Source organism: Lagenorhynchus albirostris, chromosome 1 (genome assembly GCF_949774975.1).
Source record: "Lagenorhynchus albirostris chromosome 1, mLagAlb1.1, whole genome shotgun sequence".
NCBI classification, from domain to species: domain Eukaryota; kingdom Metazoa; phylum Chordata; class Mammalia; order Artiodactyla; family Delphinidae; genus Lagenorhynchus; species Lagenorhynchus albirostris.
Window position 1 is genome coordinate 112,658,598 of NC_083095.1, and position 23,419 is coordinate 112,682,016.

At 36.2% G+C, this 23,419-nt stretch overlaps 1 protein-coding gene across 2 annotated transcripts in view; it reads right to left on the reverse strand.

Moving 5' to 3' along the window:
* Positions 1-23,419, reverse strand: part of WDR72 (WD repeat domain 72) — a 195,625-nt gene that overhangs the window by 163,110 nt on the left and 9,096 nt on the right. For both annotated transcript variants that reach the window (XM_060169314.1, XM_060169307.1), the window contains exons 3-12: positions 20,341-20,419; positions 19,076-19,250; positions 18,338-18,414; positions 17,182-17,301; positions 16,040-16,185; positions 15,562-15,658; positions 9,085-9,226; positions 8,218-8,463; positions 5,737-5,957; positions 3,032-3,227 (exon numbers count right to left, since the gene is read on the reverse strand). In XM_060169314.1, coding sequence (XP_060025297.1) covers positions 3,032-3,227; positions 5,737-5,957; positions 8,218-8,463; positions 9,085-9,226; positions 15,562-15,658; positions 16,040-16,185; positions 17,182-17,301; positions 18,338-18,414; positions 19,076-19,250; positions 20,341-20,419 — 1,499 coding nt within the window. The remainder of the gene's footprint in view (positions 1-3,031; positions 3,228-5,736; positions 5,958-8,217; positions 8,464-9,084; positions 9,227-15,561; positions 15,659-16,039; positions 16,186-17,181; positions 17,302-18,337; positions 18,415-19,075; positions 19,251-20,340; positions 20,420-23,419) is intronic.

Below are 23,419 nucleotides of genomic sequence, written 5' to 3' on the forward strand. Positions count from 1 at the left end.
AACAAAGCCAATACCAGACACAGACTAAAAGGAACAACATAGACTTACTCAAAAGGAATGAGTGTGGTAAGGAGTTTACTTGTCAGCCATCTCCAGAGTGTCATGGGGCTCAAATGAGATTATCAAGGGGAGGATGCTTTGAAAAAGTGAAGAGGCACATCACAAATGTGAAGGCAATGATACAATTATTGGTAACATTTTCACCAATTATAAGCTTAAGTTGAGTTATGGTTGTTTATAAACTATCACTGCAGATCACCAAGAGATAAACAGCCTCATAGCTTCATTTGGAATAAATATCCTATAAGTTAACTGGGCACTAAACATGTGCATATCATTTTATATGGCCATTTTAAAACAAGCTATTTTTTTATAGGAAACAATATACATAACCAACTATAGGAGATTCCTGAGTTTAAGTATGGTGTGTCCATAATGGCCAATATGTCAATTATTGTCCATTTGACAACCCACTCCATCCTTCCAATACCCTTCTGTGTCCTGTTCTGTGCCCTGTTCTGTGCCCCTGGCTGATGCCTAGAACTGAATATCCTTCTGACTTCCAGTTGGATTAAACTAATGAAGATGGTGACTGCAGAAGGAGAGAGAAGAGAATTTCTTCCAACTCTCTCTTTGTATCAGTACTGCATTTCTGGTGGGAGCTGTTTCTCTTCCATGATCCCAGGGAGTATCCACTCCTCTTTGGCTTCAGCTTAACTGGGTTCCAGTACCACTATTTTCTTGTCTTTCACTTCAGCCCTAGAGGTGGTAAGAGCTTCCTGATACTGCTACTGTCTGGGTGATGGCCTCACTATCCACTCCTTGTCTGTTCCTTAATCCCTATCCACATCCCTATAAAGAGTCCTTTCCTTAAAGTCTCTTTACTTCACCCAGCTGGGCTGACTTCAATTTCTGGCCAGGACTGTGACTGAAATATAATATAGACATCTATTTATCGACATAGAAAGATGTCTGACAGAAAGTAGATCAAAATATAAATAGCAGCTATCTTTAGGCAGTGGGATAGGATTATTCGGATTTTTTTTATGTTTCTCTGTATTTTTCAACTGTTCTACATTTGGTTATATATCTTGGGAACATAAAAAGAAATAATACAATTAAAATACAACGTGGGAATAAATATGGTTTCAAGAAGTACTAGTGGTTTGGCTTCCCTTCTTTACTGCCCACCCCATCAAGAACAGATAAATTAAAAGTTGCATAGCCTGAAAGGTGTCCTGGTGGGGCAATGGAAACATAAACACTTATGAGTGCCCAGATTTTTTTTATTCTTGCTAGACTCCATTTTCTAGGAAAAAATATGTTTGATGAGCAAGTATTTACAATTTCACAATTAAAGACAATGCAGTTGCGCTATATTTAAAATGGATAACCAACAGGGATGTACTGTGTAGCACAGGGAACTCTGCTCAATATTCTGTAACAATCTAATTGGGAAAAGAATTTGAAAAAGATTTGATACATGTATATGTATAACTGAATCACTCTGTTGTACACCTGAAACTAACACAATGTTGTTAATCAACTATATGCCAATATAAAATAAAAAGTTAAAATAAATAAATAAATACATACATGCTATCATAACCATTAAAAAATACAGTTGCACACATTTATAAGTGTATGTGTTTTACAGATTCATATTTCACTAGCACAAATCAAGATTTTGCTGCATTTTTAAATAATATTAATAATAGTTAACTCTTACTAAAGACTTGGCATCTACAGGCTCTGTTTACAAGAATTGGAGGTATTTGTTAATTTAATCCTAATAGGAAGACAAGTATTATTACTCCTATTTCATAGGTGAGCAAATTGACAAGCAGTGAAGCCAAGTTATTTGTCCAAGATCATACAGTTTTTGCTTGCAGGTCCTGGAGGCAAGTCCAGGCGTTAGAACCTATTTGATCCATTATACTCAATCATCACTCAGGTTGATAGATTACCTAAGAATTCTAAACTCTCTTAATCTTGTGACTATGTGCAAAGAACAACGGGGAGGGGGGCCTCATATTGGTTCACCACTTACTAGTGTGTAACCTAGCACACTTACAGATCAGAGCAACAAATTCCTCATCCATGCAGTGGGGTATAATACCGCTTCTACCTACCCTAGAAGTTGTGATAATCTAATGGGAAATAAGCATGAGGCCCATCAAAGCTGTAAAGCAAAGCACAAATGTAAGGTGGTATTATCTTGCATCCTCCGTGTACCATCGTCATTAATACATGAAAGTCAAATGTAAAGAAAATAGCAATTATTTTGGTGAAGTATGGGTCTAAACTATTATAAGCTATCCAGTCTGTTCACAACGCCCAGCATAAAGCCACCACTGATTAATCAATACAAATCATGCAATGGTTTCAGTAAAATGTACTCTCCAGGGCACTCCCTTGACTCACATTCATTCATTACCTCGCTTTATTTGATTTGTTCCCAGCATTGGCCTGAAATGTGTTACTCTCAATCTTAAGTTATACAGTAAAACTTTTTGAAAAACTTAAAAGTTCAAACTATACATTCTCTATGCTCTGACATCAAAAGTTCAATGGAACCACTCAGTTTTCAGTTTCTCTGACTCAACATTTTGGAGTTTTGTAATTAATTATATTCCATGATTACTGATCAACAATTAGCTCAAAATGTTGCTGAGATGGTGAGTATGCTGAAGAAAGCAGAATTCAATGACTGAGACTAGTAGTAGGACACTAAATTTCTCTCTTGTTAATAATTAAAGTAGATAACTTATGTTTTTATTTATAGCTTCCAGAAATATCCGGCTCGTTCCTGCGCACTGCTCTGTCAGGTAATCATCAGTGGGTTAGGATCTGACTTGGGCTGTTGTGTTTATTTTCCATACACACCTTCAAACGAAGCCATTAAATGCAGCCCAACCAAAGGTAAAAGCAAGTGAGGGCATCACCGTGTCTTTTCTGGAACTCTCCACCCAGCCAAATGCTTTGATGCATAAAGATATAAAGGATGAAAAGGGGTAAAATTTCAATTTACCTGTCTCAATTTCCCAGATGTATACAGAGTCATCTGCACATCCAACAATTAGAAAGTTCTCGACGGGATGCCATTTTATCATCTTCACAGGGAAAAGGTGCTTTCGGGCGCTCAGGAGGCACCTCCTCCCCTCAAGGTGAAGGAGAGCCACGGAATGGTCACTGCACACACAGCAAATTACCTGATGACTTCGTAGCTATGAAAAAAAAAATGGCATTCTTTGTAAGCTAATAGTCAAATGCTTTCTTTAAAATTAAATCAGATTTTCCCCCCTAGTAACATAAGTTTTTGTTAAAATCCCATTTACAAAATGACAGTTCTGCTTTCTCTAGCACCTCTCCACATAACACTGCACAGGGGAGCTTTACAAACCAAGTAGATTTTAAATTCAAAGACCTATTAGGAAGGTCAAAAGACACAAGTAAAGAGGAGAATTCCAGGCCAGATCTACTTATAAGATAAATGAAGGACTTGATCATCACTCAGCAGATTCAGGCAGCGAGGCAGACATCGGAAATAATGCAGAATAAAATAAACCCCAGAACTAATTTGTTGCCACAAAAGGAAGCTATTTGTAGACACAAGCTTAGGCCCAAGGGTATCATGAGCTGATATCTTCCACTTAGAGCCTCAAAATGTGATTTGGTGCTGTTCCCAGAACTATACAGATTCTAATCCAAACAGGAAACTCAGTGTAGACACAATCTAAAAGAGGTAAGCATTAGATAGTTCCAACTGAATGTACAGCTTCAAAGACACAGGGACCAAAAATAGTCTCACAGGACAAAGATCCTTAAGATACTTTCAAGAACGTCAGCATGTGGTTACCTTTCAGCATAGTTTAGGACAAAGACTGTTCTTGCTGGGTGCTGTTGAGGCTCATCTAGGAGAGGTTGACAGGGCAGCTTTGTGCCTCACCACGAGGTCCAGGCACTGATCAGCCCATCAGTGGGTATGGCTGGGGTGTGGTGAGAAGGGGCAGTGGGTAGTTCCTCTGCTATTTTTTTCTTTTCTAACCATCTTGCTATGTCGATGCTCCTACTTTGACTAAGGCACCCGGCCAGACTTTCGTCTGCTATGTTAAAAGCATCAGCTAGGGTTCCTGAACAATCTCCCAGTGCCCATCACTGACCTCTCTCTGTGGGGCATTGGAGAACTTGTTATTTTTCCTAATACTTGTAAAGGAGACTACAGATATTCTGGGGTGGGAGGGGGGATCACAAAATGGCAGGTGTGATATATGGGGAGCCTGGACTTGTAGAATGGGGCACAGATGGCATTGCCCCCCAACTATTACCTCTTGGAGAACCTTCCTGACCCCCAGTCTCTAGAATAGACAGCCCAGTGTACTTCAGGAAACTCACACACACCTACCACACAAGAGAACACACATAACACGTGAACACAGATCCTATGGCCAGGAGTAGACGTATACTAGAGACCCACACTAGGCCAATCAGATTCTCTTTTCTAGGCGTTTGAAATTGTAAGGCTAAAAGAAATCATAGGAAGAGGCAACAGAATGGAGCAATCACAGAAAAGCAGACCATTTTGGAGCAGTGGATTCAGAGTAACCTTGGTTTCTGAATTTAAGTTCCACTGTAGGTCCTTGCTCTAGTGCTTTGTCTTGGATGCCTAGGGATTGCCCCTTGTGCCCTTTCAATAAACTCCCTTTTTATTTGACTTTGAATGTGTCCTGATCCTTGGAGTTAAATCATCTATGACTGAGGCAGAAGTAAAAGGGGTCAGGAGTGGAACTGACTTGGACTACGGTCCTGGGGCTGAGAGAAAAAAAATTTTTTTGAAAAAGGGAGAACTTCAGGAATAAAAGATATATCAAGGTATCCCAAATCACCACATAGGTGTTTTTTTTTGGGGGGGGGGAGGGGTCACTTAACTTTGTTTTACTGTTTTGGTTAATCATTTCTTTTCCTGAAATACTGCTTTCATTTTTTCTTACTACAAAAATACGGTGCAAGTTTTCTCTGGTTTTACTTTGGAACTGATTTTTCATAACATTACTATGGAGAAATAATGTTTACAAGTCAATCAACTAGCTTATAAACTCAGAAAACTCAAAACTTGGCTGTCCATATTTTATCAAAGATATCAGCTTTATGAAAGCTGAATTTAAGCTGACATTGCATGAGAAAATTATACCTGAAAGTATTTCCTTTGCTCAGCACAAGGTAGATGCTCGTAAATTTGTTAAAGCTCGTCATTTGTTAAATAAATGAAAGAGTAAACAAAAATCTATTTAAGAAAAAGAAAGTGTAACTATCATTATTATTATTAAATTGTTGAAGGCAAAAGTTAATTTTAATTTACAGTTCCTACATATTTATTTTTCCATTGAGTGTCCATTACTTTTATTTAAAAAGAAAATTCCATTAAAAATTAAGATGTAGAACTAGGAAAAAAAAAAGAACAAACGTATAAGTACTTAAAGAGAATTAACTGACTTTTGTAAAGCCAAGAATTGATGAGACCTTTGCTTTAGAACCAAATTATCTGTATAAGCTGTAAAAATAATAAAATGCATAAAATATAAGAAAGGAATTCATAAAAATCATCCAGTTATATTATGGTTTTTTTCTTTTCTGTGGAAATATGGGTTATTTTTCCTTACATTTTTTAAACATTCTGAAATGTTATATGTATAACTTAAATTTATGTGTTATGTTTCACTCTTTATCTTAACTTACTTTGAAATTCTCTGGTGACATCAAAAGACTCGTTACTAAACCAGCTTGCAAAAAGAATTTATGCAAAATTTCTTCAGTAAAGATATCCCACAAGATGACCCATGAGTCCTGGTCCCCAGACACCAGCCAACTTTGGTCTAATTTTGAAGAGAGACCATGTGGATAAAGCAAGGAAGTAACACTGTGGTGATGGCCTTTGAGAACTTTCTGAGGAAGGGAACCTGGAAAACAACCAAACACCAAATAATAAAAAAGAGTTATTTTTGTTCAAGAAATAGTCCAGAGATTTTCTTTTATAAATTTTTAATGTAAGGAAACTACATATAATTAAAGGTAGGCAGTTGACTAAGAAAATTAATGAACAACCCTTGGATTCTCTCAAAAGGCAAGTGCCTATTATAAGCCAGGTCGTGCTTTTGATGGAGCACTAAATCTGGTTGTTCAAAGTCTATTAATTCTTTAAGGATGTTAGCAAGTTACCAATTCCAGTGCCATGAAATAGCAAACTCTGTTCTAAAAGAGTGAACAATTTATACATTTTGTCTCTATAAAAATAATCTCAGAACACTACTGCTGTCCTTTAAAACAGCATGACCAAGTCTAGTATAAAAGAAAAGCAAAGTTTCACGGAATATTTTTGCTTTAAAAGATATTACAGATTACCTAGTTCCACCATTTTGTTTTACAGATAAAAGTATCTGAGGCTCAGAGAGGTTAAGTGGCTTGAATCCAAGTGTGAAGAAACACAGCATAATATTTAAGAGCACAGCTTTGCTGTGAAACAAATCTGGCTTTGTTTTTCTCGGTCTATCACTTACTAGATGTGTCACTGTGGACAACTTGCCTTTTCCCTCTAAGCCACAGGTACTGCATCTGAAAAAGTGGGATAATAACAGCACTTACTTCACACAAGACTACTGTGTGGAATAAATAAAATAATGTCCATAATTTCTTAGCACTGGCACTTGGTAGGAACCTAGGTGTTTCATACCATAGCTGTATTAGAGCACAGGCTTACTGACACCCAGTTTCCACACTGCTTCTTCCTTCATTATTAGCTAAACCTAAAAAAACTGGAGAGGACCACAGACCACAAACTCTCTTTATTTACACTGAAAATGAGTCCCAAAGAATCATTATTACTTCTATTCCGTCAGGTACCTTCTCACTTTATATCCACTAGCAAACCAAGATGAATATTAATTCAGATGCTAAAGCTCAAATGTAGGTTTCTGCTTGTTTTCAGGATAAGATAAATCAGCCTAGATAAAATATGCTAAGGTCTTAAGCTTTTTTGCTAACTTTTAACAGCAGCCATTGAGATGTAAAGTGATGTATTACCTCTCCTTGCTTTATTGCTACTCACTCCTCTATTTCATTCAATCACTGAATCACTGAAAAGTTAGAACATTTAGTAAGTAGCCAAAGTAAGCTGAGAACAGCAATAGGCAATGTAACAAGTTTCGTTTTTTTTTTTTTTTTTAATTGATATTTGGTCTGTCAGGACCGTGTAGTCTAGTAGGGTCCATACAATGAAAAGTGGTATACAAATTTACCTACACAGCCCCAAATCTCAATCACCTCCTATATTTCTTTCCTTTACATAAGACAACTTATTGCATAATGGTCTTTATTTAAGAGATTTTCACTGTTGCAGTGCACAAAGATATATAAGAACACATTTACATTTCATTACCAAAAAAATTAAAAATTAAAACAGGAAGATACCACTTTCTCCTGATTGGCAAATATTAAAAAATTGAATAGCACAGTAAGTTGGCTAAGGCTTGGGGGAAAAGGCATTCTCATACATCTGTGTTAGTGGACACACATGTATATTGATGTACTTTGGAGAACATTTTAAGATATATTTTCAAAATTAAAAATACACATAAAGGTTGATCTAGTAATTCTACTCCTGGAAATTAATACTATACATATACCTACATATATGTGCAAAGATAGTTAATTCTGCATTGTCTATAGTAGCCAAAGACAAGAAAAAACTTGAACACCCATCATAGGAGATTTTTTAAATTAGAATTCAATCATTATTAATCATTTAAAATTAAGTCATAAAGAATGTGCTCAAAATATTTTATTAAGGACATTTTAGTAAAGTGTGTAGAATGTGGTTCTATTTTTATAATATAATTAAAAGAATGTATACTGCTCTTTTGTTATATGCTTATATATGCATAGGAAATTTCAAAAAGTGTATAAAGAAACTTATTAGCACTTGCCTTTGGTGATCTTCCTGGAAGATCAAAGAAGGAGAGAAATGTATTTCTCATTGTATAACCTTCTGTTTGACTTTTAAAAAAAAACCTATATGTGCGTTTTACTTTAACATTAAAACATGCACAAATTTATTAGCAAATGCCTGTAATTTTCTTAAGCTTCAGCAATCTTCTTAGTATAGCTTATTAAAGTTGAAGCTTAGGTAAATTAAATAAATAGGGTCAAATAAAATTCAATGACCTTTTAGTAAAGAACCGCCTTCTAGAAGTCCTGCTTTGGCAGCATTCAAAGCCTGTGTAATGAAAATTGTCCCATCTTCACAGCCACATATTAGTTTATCAAGACTTGGAACATACTCTGATGAAGTGACAACCACAGTTCCATTCTCATCTCTAAACCCAGAGAAGTAGTCAATAATACTTTGTGACATGGTATGATGCTTATCAAAATTATCTTGAAGGGTCCAGGTGGTAGTTATTGGTATCTCTAAAAGGAAAACACATAAGGGAAAATTTGGTTTATAAATTCATCATAGATATAGAAAATATTATCAAGGCACCATACTTTGGGGAACATGGAGACTCTTTTGCCATCCTAACAGTATGTTATAGGCAGAAAAGTTCTGCCATCCATTGCTTTCACTCCAAATGCTATTTTATTGATTCTTTCTCCCTCAAGGAGCCTCGGAAGAATAGATGTGTATTAGTGCATTCATTTTAGACTTAAATCAACTGAAAAGAATGGAGAAACTCTTTTGAATAGAGAAATTGGTTGAAAAGGGGTACAGGATATGGACATGACAAATTCAAAAATATGAATATGGTCTATCAGTCTATCCTATATTCATATTGTCAACATTCATTTCAAGTCAATAAAACATCATTCATGTTAAGTTGATGTTAATTTGAATTACACTTGTTGCATTGTTGTATAAGATCTATAAGCATCATGTTTATACTACTTTTATGTTAGCATCTAATGCATAGTGGTACATGAGAACTTTTTCTTGTTTGTTGACTCATATTACTCAACTTAGAAAAAAAAACACTGAGTTAATTATAAAGTAGTTCTCAGAAGACATGTGATTAGAAATAGAAATTGTCTTACCTTTAGGAGAACCATCAAACTTGGATACAGGAACATCAGGGATGTGCCACAAAGTAATTCTTCCTGAGACTTCTCCAGAGAAAAGTACCTTATAAAAAGGCTCTTTCCTTTCATTCATGTAGCCCATAACAAAGGGAAGGCTCTGGTCCAAATAAAAAAGTTAGCATTTATGTAGAAAAAATATCTTCAAAAAAATCTATATAATGGCAGCCACTGTTTTTAAATGAAGGAACAAGACTTCATAGATGAACTAAATTATTTCCATTTATTTCCCACTGTTTAAAAAATTTCAAGTAAATTAAGTGAAATAGTCCTCTTACTCAAAACAAAAAAGTTTTTATGAAATAAGAAGCAAAGTCATCAGCTAGATTTCAGAGAGTTAATAAGAATAGTTAACATTTATTGAACATGTTCAGTGTATGTATTACGTATACTGTTAGGGTCTTTGCATGTATTCAGTTAAGTAGTCCTCACAATAATCCTGTGAAGTTGGTACTATCATTTTCTTCATTTTACAGATGAATAATCTGAGAGGGAAGAGGTTAATTTATTTAAGGTGATATAGATGGCAGTGGGCTTTTGAGTCCAGTAATTCTGACTCAAGAGCCCACGTCCTGATGACAGTGCTGTACTGTCCACTGAGGAGGTCTGATTTCTTTATGATCCCTTCAGTTCAAATTGTCAGTTAAAATAGCAACAACTAATATTTGTGTGGTAATTTTGTGGTATTATTATGCTTTCTACTTTCTTTTGACCATTTTTCAGATTTAACATACTTGATTTTAAACTTCCCAAATGGCCACAAAGAAAAATGAATTCATAACTTACAAAGATAGATAGGTAGATAGATAGATACTAGTAAAAATAAATGTATAAGTTATAATTAACATAAGTATATTTATATATATAAATATATAGTTTTGTTGTGGCACAGTATGAATATTGGGTACCAGAGCTCTTAAAGATACACTTTCACTAGTGAATGGGTTCAGAATCTCCCTAGTACCTCAGTGCAGTGTAGAGGTTCTTTGGGCAGACCTGTATATAGAGATTACACACAAGGGATCAAAATGATTAAGTGATTAGAAAAACAAAAACAAAACCCTCTTTTGATGTACAAATAAAAGGCACCCTGAAAAGAAAGCCAACTGCTGGTGCTAGAATTAAAGAAGCCTAAGAAAGTGATAGTTTCTAGTCAGAAAGTACATGTTTGAAGGTCCAGACTTAGTTATTTTAGTGGAAAAATTCTATAATGTATCTCTAGAGAATATTAAGGGCCCAAATATTGCTACATTTAATCCTTACAACAAAGCTTCGTAGTAAATAAACTTTATTATTATTTCTGTTATAGAGATAAGGAAACTAAGACGAGAGGAGAATAAGAAACTAATTCAAGACCAAGATATGTAATCCTCTATAGTCCCAAGAAATGAGAGCATTGAAGAAAAACAGTTCCAGTGAAGTGAGTTCTCTGAATAATATATATTTTTTTAAAGATTCAGAAGGCACTTTGGGGTCTTATACTTCTCAAGGCCACCATTTTTGTAGGTGTTAGAAATGGTACAATAAAACTTGGTTAGATTGGCTTCTCAAACTCTCTCAACCTTTGGGAACCTTAAAATTGAGTAGTCCAGCTCTCTCATGATTTTGATGAGGATGACGCTCCAGAGAGGCTGGGTGGTTACTGAAGTTGGTCGCAGCACATCTCCTCCCTCCCAGCAAAATGTGCTGCCCCTACAGCCCATGCTCCCCATACGCTGTTACTCCCTCTACGCTCACTTCTGTACTACCATTCCTCACTTGCTCACACCCACTCCTTGACACCTCAATCCTCCTCCTTTCCAGTAGTTTCCTCTCTAGTTCACATGAAAACTCCCTCAAAGCCCCTTATCATGTGATTCTGATTTTTCGTCACAGTACCCAGTACCCATCACAAGAAGTACCCATCCTCCAAGAGGTATTAAAATAGTCATTAACAGTGAATTACGTTTCATTAGGTCCCATTTGTTTACTTTTTTAAAATTTCCATTTCTCTAGGGGATGGGTCAAAAAGGATCTTGCCGTGATTTATGTAAAAGAGTGTTCTGCCTATGTTTTCCTCTAAGAGTTTTATAGTGTCTGGTCTTACATTTAAGTCTTTAATCCGTATGTATGGTGTGTACATGGTGTACACCATGGTGTACATTGTGTATGGTGTTAGGGAGTGTTCTAATTTCATTTTTTTACATGTAGCTGTCCAGTTTTCCCAGCACCACTTATTGAAGAGACTGTCTTTTCTCTATTGTATATTCTTGCCTCCTTTATCAAAGGTAAGGTGGCCATATGTGCATGGGTTTATCTCTGGGCTTTCTATCCTGTTCCATTGATCTATATTTCTGTTTTTGTGCCAGTACCATACTGTCTTGATTACTGTAGCTTTGTAGTACAGTCTGAAGTCAGGGAGCCTGATTCCTCCAGTTCTGTTTTTCTTTCTCAAGACCTAATGAAACTTAAAAACTTTTGCACAGCAAAGGAAGCCATAAGCAAGAGGAAAAGACAAACCTCAGAATGGGAGAAAATATTTGCAAATGAAGAAACTGACAAAGGATTAATCTCCAAAATATATAAGCAGCTCATGCAGTTCAATATCAAAAAAACAAACAACCCAATCCAAAAATGGGCAGAAGACCTAAATAGACATTTCTCCAAAGAAGATATACAGATTGCCAACAAACACGTGAAAGGATGCTCAACATCACTAATCATTAGAGAAATGCAAATCAAAACCACAATGAGGTATCACCTCACACCAGTCAGAATGGCCATCATCAAAAAATCTACAAACTGTAAATGCTGGAGGGGGTGTAGAGAAAAGGGAATCCTCTTGCACTGTCGGTGGGAATGTAAATTGATACAGCCACTATGGAGAACAGTATGGAGGACCCTTAAAAAACTAAAAATAGAACTATCATATGACGCAGCAATCCCACTACTGGGCATATACCCTGAGAAAACCATAATTCAAAAAGAAGCATGTACCACAATGTTCACTGCAGCTCTATTTACAATAGCCAGGACATGGAAGCAACCCAGGTGTCCATCAACAGATGAATGGATAAAGAAGACGCAGCATGTATATACAATGGAATATTACTCAGCCATAAAAAGAAACGAAATTGAGTTATTTATAGTGAAGTGGATGGACCTAGAGTCCGTCATACAGAGTGAAGTAAGTCAGAAAGAGAAAAACAAATACTGTATGCTAACACATATATATGAAATCTAAAAAAAAAAAAAAAAAAAGGTGATGAACCTAGGGGCAGGACAGGAATAAAGATGCAGACGTAGAGAACGGACTTGAGGACACGGGGAGGGGGAAGGATAAGCTGGGACGAAGTGAGAGAGTAGCATTGACATATATACACTACCAAATGTAAAATAGATAGCTAGTGGGAAGCAGCCGCATAGCACAGGGAGATCAGTTCGGTGCTTTGTGACCACCTAGAGGGGTGGGATAGGGAGAGTGGGAGGGAGATGCAAGAGGGAGGGGATATGGGGATATATGTATATGTATAGCTGATTCACTTTGTGATACAGCAGAAACTAACACACCATTGTAAGGCAACTGTACTCCAGTAAAGATGTTAAAAAAAAAAGACTCTTAAAAAAAAAAGCAAAAAAAAAAAAACAATTATCTTGTGGTAAATGCCTGGATTCAAATCCTGGTTTTAGCACATACTAACTCTATTAAAAGAGCCAATTACTTGATTTAGGCAATTTACTTAACCTCTCTATATCTCATTTTCTCTAACTGTGAAAGAAGGCTAATAAATAAAAGCACCTACTATATGGGATTACTGTCAGGATTAATGAGTTGATAAAGGTAAGGTGCTTAGTATGGTTCCAGGCATTTGGGACATACTCAATAAGCAGTAACCATTCTTATTATCCATTCTCAAAACAAATGAGAAACTCACTCGAAAGTCCATTCCCAGACTCTGGGGCCAAACTGCCTAGGTTCAAATCCTGGGAATTAACCTTCCTCAACATCAGTTTCAAAATGGGGTCATGGTGGAAACTCGTGTAAATAAGGCAGTGCGTATGTTTAACAATAATAAGGACTGAAAAAAAAAGTTACCCATCATCATCGTCATTGTCATTACTCTTAGTTCACGCATCCAAATTCCTTATCTGCAATCCTCAGGCTGTTTCTATCCCATCTACTCCCACCTCAACACTGCTATCTTACTCCACAGCTAAGACCCTGGGAAGCCCAGTTCCTCGCCTCAGCAGCCAGGACCCCTACTATAAGTTTCAGCGATCGTCAGCTATGATTTCAAGCTAGGGAGACTTTCCTAAAGCTGTTGGAATGAAGGAGGAGTCCCCATTTTTGCTACTACAACTCCATCAGCAGGTAAGTTCCTGGCATCACATGAGAACATGTTACTGTCACACACTGGGATTTAATTCTATGGCATCACTCCAAAAAACATGTTTACAGAGCATAATTCTCTAAGTTCATTGTATCTATCAAACTCACCTCCCGACACCATGAAAATGCCTTCATTACCTTGTAACTGCATGAAACAGTAAGAAGTCTTATATTTAGTGAATACTGGTGATGTTTTGAATAGGAAGAACAAGGTCTGAATTTAGTTTCTTGGCCGGATAAAGGGCAAGCAAAGGCCTACGGATGAGTAGACCAGCTTCTTTTTGTTTCAGATTATTCTATTCATTTTCACTGGCTTCCAAGTACTTCCCACTTTTAAGATACAGAAACAACTGTGGTTGTCTAAACAAGAATTATACATCGACAGAAGACTCACAAATCTATGCCTTCACCTTTTTTTTTTTTTTTTTTTTTTTGCGGTACGCGGGCCTCTCACTATTGTTGCCTCTCCCGTTGCGGAGCACAGGCTCCGGACGCGCAGGCTCAGCGGCCATGGCTCACGGGCCCAGCCGCTCCGCGGCATGTGGGATCTTCCCGGACCGGGGCACGAACCCGTGTCCCCTGCATCGGCAGGTGGACTCTCAACCACTGCACCACCAGGGAAGCCCTGCCTTCACCTTTTGAGACACAAAGCAAGGTGGCTTCCCATAAGATTAGTATTTTTTTAAGTTAATTTGTAATCGCTTTTCTTTTTCCTCATAGTTATGTATAGCATTGATATTTGCAGTAGACTAGAAGCTCCTAAAGGACATTTCTTATATCTAGCTTTTAGGGCAAACTGTGCTTTATAAAAATGCATTCGGGAGCTAAAAAGGAAAAAAAGGGCAAGTCCTTTAAAAAATAACTTAAAATGCCTTTCTGAGTAAACCACAATAAAGCTTTTGTGATCAACAGCAAAACAAGGCTCTATTGCAACCCACGAATGACTTTAGAAATAGTGTTCCACACCATAACTCTAAAGTTTGCCTATGCCCTAGTGGCACTTGGAGTTCTAATTTTTGGCTGACAGTCTTAATCAAGTTTTTGCAACAAAACCTCACAGATATGTTAAAGAGGTGATACTGAACCATAGGATTTGCAGCAGCTATGCTGCCTAATTAAGCAAACCATCACTGTAAAACGTAACATGCTTCGTTGTTTGACACATCAATAATTCAAAACTCCTCCATTCTCCATGAAATACCTTTTTGGATAATTAACTGATGACTAAGTCCAATAGGTTAAAAAAAAACACTTTCATTGACACTAAAGTAAACTAACTGCTTAAATTTTCAGGCTTCATAGAGTGTCAAAGATATAATTCAGTCAAGTGAAAACCCACAATTACATCCTCAACTCTCTGCCAGGAATCATAGTTACATTTGTTGTAACAAGAAAATTTATTCAGAAGAATAGCTAAATGCATGTGAAAAAGATCTCAATATCCAGTTTCCTTAAGAATAAAAAAAAGCAAGATATAAGCCATTTGATAAACTTTAAAAAATGAAGTAGATACATCAAAATGTTAATAACTTTGTATCAAACTATCTGTTAGAAAGGTCAGTGGAAAAAATGTGTATGCATATATATATGGTGGGGGAGAGAGAGAGAGAGAGAGAGAATGAGAGAGGGAGAGGAAATAAATACGGCGAATGGTGACAATTGGTGAATCTAGGTAAAGGGTATATGACTGGTCATTGTACTATTCTTACAACCTTTCAAATATTTGAATATTTTCCAATTAAAATAAGTAAATATAAAAAATAAAAATATTCATAGTGAATATGTTTGGTGGTAAAATTAGAAATTTTAATTCTTCCTTTTTTATCATTTATAATTATTCCATAATAAATATGTATTGTTTAGTTAAGCAGACTTAAAAAATAGCTTTTCTAAAGGCAAAGTTTTCTTCAGTAGCCATTAACAATTAGATTTAATTTTCTCTTTAACAACTTGATGTGATTCTTCAATTCAATTTTTTCAAGCCAGACTCTGTTACAGACAAAGCAACACTTATCTGAGAAGTGGAGTGAAACAGCTTTGAGGCACTCATTCTTTTCTTGCATTACCTTATTTTCCTGCACAGAAGTAGAGCACAGTAAATGAGGATAAATGGTCTCTTTAAGCACTCTTCCATCAGCAGGGTATATGCTTTTTGAAAGCCCACTGCATAGTGAAAAATAAAAAGCAAAGTTTAGAACTTTGGGGTTCTTTATTCGTTTTTTTCCCCTCCCACTTTCAAAAGCCGGATGGTACCATTCAAGTTTCTAAACTCTAGTTAGAAATTGTTGGGTTAATAATTACAAGTGACTTTTTGAAAACCCAGCACCAGCTGTACAAGTTATACATGGTTAATCTCATTCCTTCATCCCCTGCTGTTTTATACAAAGGCTGAAGCCTACCAAGCCCAGAGTAAATCTTCTAGTGCCAAAGTTGTTTTGTTCTGGTTTTTGATCATGGGCAGCATGTGGGGATTTTTCCATAATAAACCTCCCAAAGTTCATTTTCTACCTGAATGTTTTGTATGCCGCTCCCATCTGAGCCCACCTGTTCAGCAGCTGATAGATATAACTGTGACCATCTTCTGTCCAAATGATGATTCTGTGAGCAGCAAGCACCTCTCCACCAGCAAAGAACTGCCCGCTCCCACTAACTTCAGTCCAAAGAAGAGAAAAATCACAATAATCGTAAACCTAAAATACAGAATGAATGATGCCCATTAACAGAAGCTTCCAATCTAGTCTACCGAGGAGAAAGATAAATTATGCTTATCAAGACTATTTAGATAACAGTGTTAATGCAACAACATATTAATTATTAATATTAAGTATTAAGTATCATAACAGGCCACACTATACTCATAGACCAAGATAATATTTCACTAGTACTTATTTTTTCACATTTATCCTAGGTAGGTTTCAGTGGACAAACCATCCAACAGTATCATTCCAGAATGTGCCCATTACGCACAGAGACCAAAAATCCCAAATTTTCTATGCAATTTTATTCTTTCCATATGTATAGTCAAACCTGAACATTTGAAAAATTTATTACACACAAAAGAAGTTGATACAGTAGAAATCCTAAAGTACATGCTGAACCATCTACTTTACATTTTAGTTCAAAAATATAAGCCTTTAAGTAAGACAATATAGTTTTATTAACTGAGCCAAGTATATGAAACATTAGAGAAAAAAAGGATACTATCAAATGATAGTAACTTAGCTTTCCTTTCTTCTTGGAGATGTCAGTGAATATATTCACAAGAAAAGAATGTATATAGTCCCTAAAAACAAATGTAGTGACAAAGCAGAAAAAGAAAAAAAATATAAAAATAAGACCAATGTATGTATGTGAAACGTATTAGTTTTCTTTTTAACTATAAAGTGCAGGCATCAACTCTTTAAAATAATCTGAGACAAATGCTCACTATTATAATAGTTTGTTATTAATAAAATTAGGATATACTTTATATATACAATATCCTGGGAAGGAAAATTACCCAGTGTAGTGAGAGGAAAACTGATAAAATTCAGTCATAAAAGACAAGTAATTCCCTGCTGCGGTAATAATATTATAAAAAGTTTGTATCATATTTAAAACATATTCTTATAATTGTTGCACTGAACAAGATAAAAATCAAATTACATTTGTGTATCACTGGTACTTATTATGTTATTTTATAATACCTTCCAACATTTAGAAAATACCACCAGTAGAAGTCTCTCTGTATACGTGCAAAATCGTATTGTCCGGCAGTTCAGGGAATTAAGAAATTTGGATTCCTTTTCATAAACATCTTGCTTTTCCTTCAAAAGGAATAAAAACGTTTTAGTACTAGTTCTAGTTAATTTATATAAAACTGTATTAGAAGACTGCTCCCCTCTAAACCTGAAGTAGATCACACTGTTATTATAAAAAAGCACCCAACTTTCCTTTTGAGTTTTCTGAACTAAGAAAGTTACTTTGCAAAAGAAACCATGAAAAGGAAACCCACTTGAATTCAAGAATTCATTATATCCAATCATTCAACAAACATTCTGTCGGGAAATTTGCTGCAGGATACTGAGAATATAAAGATATGAATAAGTTACTTTCAGATATGGCAGAAAGATAAAACAAAAAAAAGGAAAATAATTTTTTAAAAAACCTTTGCAGTATCTTAATTGCTAAAATAGAAAAACAAACAAAATGTTTTGAAAAGACAGAAGCGTAGCCAGCACAGAACACCTGCAATACTATGTTCTCAATAAGTTTCTGATAATGCTGGGTGTGTGTTTTTTGGGCTCAGTATGCCAACACAATTCCCAGGTTTTCCCAACCAAGAAATTCTGAAGGATAGTCCAGAGTATGGGGCAGTTGAAACAGTTCTGTCAACCGCACAAATTCTATGACTGTTCTTTTGTCCATCACCTCGACTTGTAGCTGATGCCAGGGAGCAGGTGAATACTGGACTCCCAGTGTATGTTACCCCCATTGCCATAGCTCACAAAGAGCCAGAAGAAATGGGGTCTTCTGCTGTAAGGGACAGAGAAATATTCCACGATGAATTTTTTAAATTAAATTATAATCAATGTGTGTGTGTGTGTGCGCGCGTGCGCGCGCATGTGCGTGTAGATAAAAACATTTGTATACATACAGAGAAAAGGTTGGAAAGATACCATGCAATCGTTACCAATGCTCACATCTTAGAAGAGAGATAGGGAAAAAGTACATGGACGTAAAACTTATATACTTCTACATTATTTGGACTTTTAACAATGAGAATGTAACACTCTTATAATTTTAAAAATGTCAATACATATGCTTGAAATTGGAGAATAAAGGATAGTTTCACAAGCCAACCTGAATGTTGTTGATAGATGAAGAGAGATCCCATACTTTGAGCTCACCAGCTACTGACACTACCAAGAGAGAATCTTCTGTAAAAACAACAAAGGTCATATATAAGCTGACCACTGTTATAACTGGTTACTCTAAAGATCACTTCATAGTCATTTAAGGATTATGCAGCGCATGTAGGTAGAAAATACTCAGCTGTTTTTTTAATTAAAAAAGTAAACATTTTAGATCACATTCTAAATTTGTTTTGCAATTTCAAAGTGACTCCCATGTAAAAGGAGAGCACCACTAAAAGCAGAACCACATTGCAAACCATCACGCTGGCAATACTAATTACACCTTCCTATTTCAGAAATAAGTAAGGAGCCAGCCTTCCCTCATTACAGGAACTGAATTCTCTTCATTACTACATCCAGGAGATACAGCAGGGCAAATCCAAGAGTCCTGTTAATCCACAACAAACACCTGCTTGTCACTCTTAAAATGTATCAAAGCAGAACTGGGTCATGGAAACACAGTGTCTCCTCTTTCCACTTCCTCATGACCTCTTGCTGACTTTCCAGTGATTTGAACCACTGGGATGGATGTTCTCAGTTTTTCTTGATCTGGCTTAGAGAGCTATCCCTACCAGTAGGTAAACATAAAGAAGCATTCTGAACTCTTGCCCAGTATTTTAACAAATAATTCAAAGGTGATATGTTTATATGCTGTCTCTAGGGTTAGATAATACCTAACTCTTACCTTGAATTCTCATGGAGTGAACAATGCACATGCAGTTGATCCAATCCGGAGACTGAGATGATATGAAAGTGTGAATAATAACCAAACTTTTGGCATCAATTATAAGAACATCTTGATATTCTCCACAACACAGAAGCCAGCCTTCTCCTATCATCCGGAATGAGCAGTGGTAATACTATGCAAATTGAATTCAAAGGAAAAGTTTAATTATCACTAGCAATTAACATAATTTTGGCTGCGGTGAAGACTTCTCTGGATTTTAATTTTATCATCTATTCAACTAAGGTATTAGGCTAAATAACAACTAAAATTTCTTTTAGTTCAATTATTCTACACTTCTGAAGTGTTAATTTTGCCGTTTATCTGACTTGCATTTGGTCATTTTTCTGGAGAAGGGGACTCTTTTGGGAAGAATTAATCTTATTCCAAATCATGGAAAGCTCACAATTATATTAATTCTGAAATGCTATGTAGAACTGAACAACAAAAACCAGGTTTCTTACCCTAGCAACACTGCTGCATCTTAAGAAGAAATAAAAATGTTTGAAAAGCATTTGAGGAATTTTTGTGCCAAATAAATTTTGAGAATGGCTTTTATTAAAGTTTGAGTAATATAATCTACCCTTGACAAGCTCTCTCGCTATTCAGGTTTTGATCCCAGAAAGGAGTTCATGAATGTTTCAATGCAAGTCATCAATGCTAAAAGCAATGCATACAATATAAAGAACAGTGTCAGTACCATGGAATCATGCGACTACCTTACGTATGCTTGGAGTCCACATACCAAAAGCCCAAATCTCTTTTAAATATTGGGAAGTTATTATAAAGATTAAAGCTGTGCCTCTTGCTCTGTTTTCATAAATAAGAAATTCAGAACCTATCCATCCAAAAAAGGTTTAAACTGGAAGCAGAAAAAAAAACTTTTTTGCTTTATAAAACTGTATGTCAATAAAATGGAATCATTTCACGTGTGTGTTTTGTGAGTGTAACTAAGGAAAAATAAGGAAATTGTTTTTCAAATTTGTCTATGTTAGAAAGATACAGAAATAAGAGAAAGAATAAGAAAAAAATTGGTTGAATAGTTACTTTGGGGAAAGAAAAATGCTAAAAATAACAGATGATAACTGACAGTATTCTATTCTAATGATAAAAAAAAATTCAAGAAAATAATCCCTCTAAAGACATGTCTTTAAATGTGTGCTTAGCAAATGCTCTGAAGGTGCTGTAGCATCTGGAGATGTTCTCAAGGAAGTGAACATACTTACACAGATTGCAGTGTGCCTGTAAGGAAGTGTGGCCTTCTCCACGCACTGTCCATTGGTGACATTCCAAACACACATCTCCCTAGCAGAGATAACTTTGTATTATTCTCTGTCATTTCCACTCAATTGGCTGGAATAATTTTTGTGCCACCAAGTTTTTCTTTAGTGCTGCACTTAAAGGCAGCTTGATCGTTTATGTGGCTTTTTGTTACAGATTACTGGGCAAGAAAATGTTGTGGTCGTTAGCAGGGATGACATGCTGTATCTATGTCTTTTTGTTTTGGTAATTACACCCTGCCACCAGCCTACAAACCTTACTTGAGTGCCAACCTGACCTACAACAAATTGTGGGGATGCAGCTATCACAGCCTGGGAGAGTGACAGTACAACAATCTTTCTATGGAAACTGCATCTTCTTGAAAATCATTTATTTTATTGAACTTAAACTACATATTCTGAAAAGCATAATACATCAAGTGTTGCATCTTCTGGAGCTCAGGTATCATTTTTATAAAAATAAACAGTGCCACCAAGAGGCCACATTTGGTGTATCATTGATACGCTTTATTTCTTTGCTTCTGAAATCCTGAAACCATCCTTGCCACTAAATTGTCAGAAAATTCTCATTGTTTAGAAAACTCTGACTTGGTTACATATATGTTACAAAGATACAGATACAGTTATGAAATACAGTTACAAATACATCCAGTATAGGGCAGTTTAAATCCGTATGATTTCAGTTCACAAAAACCAGAATGGCTGTTCCAGAGTTGTTTGGTAATATTCTTCAGTTTTGACAGTTTCAACACATAAGCAAAATTTTCCAAGGAAGAAAAATGAAAGCTTTATTGGCTTTAAGGGAGAGCTGCTATTAAGAAGCAAAAGACACGGACCAATAACGGTAAATGCTATATGCATTTGGTGTTTGCAGGCTTTGGGGGTTTTATTAGCCAAACACTGGAAATCAATCTTTAAATCAATGGTTCTCAACCTAGGCTGATTCTGCCCCCATAAAGGACATTTGACAATGCTTAGAGACATTTTTAGTTGTCACAGCTAGGAACACGATACTGGCATCTAGTGGGGAAAGGCCAGGGATGCTGCTAAACATCCTACAACACACAGGATAGTCCCTCACAGCAAAGAATTCTGCCATGGTCCACAATGTCATTAGTGCTGAGGTTGAAAAACCAGGTCCTAGATATAGAACTAAATATTCATAGTGATTTTATTTCTCTCTGTTTATATCCAACTGTGTGCCAGAAAGGATTTGAGGTAATCTGAGAAGACATGCAACTCAATAAAACGGGGAAAGTGTGTGTGTGTGTGTGTGTGTGTGTGTGTGTGTGTGTGTGTGTGTGTGTGTGTGTCTGTGTGTGAAAAATAAGACTGGGGGAAAAGGTAGAAATTGAAATAATATATCTCAAAGGATATGTGTGTGTGTGTGTGTGTGTATATATATATATGTAAAGAAATGGAACTTTAAGCAGCCATGAATATAAAATTTTAGCTCTACAAAAAATTTGAGTTTATCAGTGTGGTTCTCAGCTCTAGCTATGGATCAGGAATCACCTGTGAATATATAAAAATTTCTCCTCAGAGATTCTAATTTCATGGCTCTGTGTTGTGGTCCTGGCATGTGGGGTTTTGCAAAGCTCCTGGTCAGTTAACCTGTTTCTAGATAACTCTATCTCTAAACCAGTGGTTCTAAAACTCTGGCTCTACGTTAGACTTATCAGGGAGGTTTTTAAAAATACTGATGTCTGGGACCCAACCCAGACATCAAGCCAGACTAATTAAATCACAGTTTCTAAGGTTGGAGCCTGGGCATCAATAAAAGCTCTCCCAGTGATACTAATGTTTCTAAACTCTCTTGGATTCTAATGCCTTCCCTGTTTGTTTGCTTATCATCTTATTTTCTACCTTAAATTGGAAAAAAATACAAAAATATCACATAGTAAAAATTGACTCCCTGCCAATCAATTCTATTAAAGAAAGAAAAGCAAATTTGTTGTATATCAAAAGTAGCATTGGCATTTTAGCTGGAACTGCTCAGTTATGTATCTAATAGGAAGACATGAAAATTAACTGTTAAAATGAACATTGTTCTTTTTCTTTTCAAATACTGTTCCCCAACTTTGTACATAGATTAAATCACCTTCAATTATAAAAAAATAATTTAACAATTTCCAATTTTTTTTTTAATTTTTAAATTTCAATGGAAAGAAAATCACACAGGAAAAAATCCATAACATATAATATTAAAATATTATTATATTCCCCCTAAAAACTCCTTGAGAAAGAGCCTTTCTTTCTTATTCAACTGTACATCCCCACTTGAGCGCTTCAATAAAAATTCGTTCAGTGGATACATAAATCAGTCACTACTCTTTCATCCACTTTCTATCTCTCAAAAATACACTGTTTTGGGCTTCCCTGGTGGCGCAGTGGTTGAGAGTCCGCCTGCCGATGCAGGGGGCACGGCTTCGTGCCCTGGTCTGGGGGGATTCCGCATGCCGCGGAGTGGCTGGGCCTGTGGGCCATGGCCGCTGGGCCTGCACGTCCGGAGCCTGTGCTCCGCGACAGGAGAGGCCACAATAGTGGGAGGCCCGCGTACCGCAAAAAAAAAAAAGTACACTGTTTTCTCTTGGCCCTATTCTTATTCTCAGATTTGTGTGCTTATAACACTGTTATTGTTTTGCTCAAATTTTAATGAAGCATCTAGAGGGAAAGGAGATACATATGAATGCTTGGTTTGCCCTCTTGAATTACAAGTCCATGACATTCTTCAAACTCACTTTTGTCTTCAGTTACACTTTTGGGTTTTCTTTGGCATTCTCAAGCTCCCATCTTCTTATGCGCATTTCTTAAATGTTGGTTTTCCTTAGTATCTTAGGCTTTCTTACGTTCTCAAATTTCACACTCTCTCTTGATGAGTCATCTACTCCCATGACTGCAGGCACCAACTATATGATGTTGGAAGCCCAGACCTATTCACTGGACTCTAGATTTCCACATACAACTAGTAATTAGATGTTTCCACCTGGATGACTTGCAGGACTTCACACTCCTCGTACTTAAA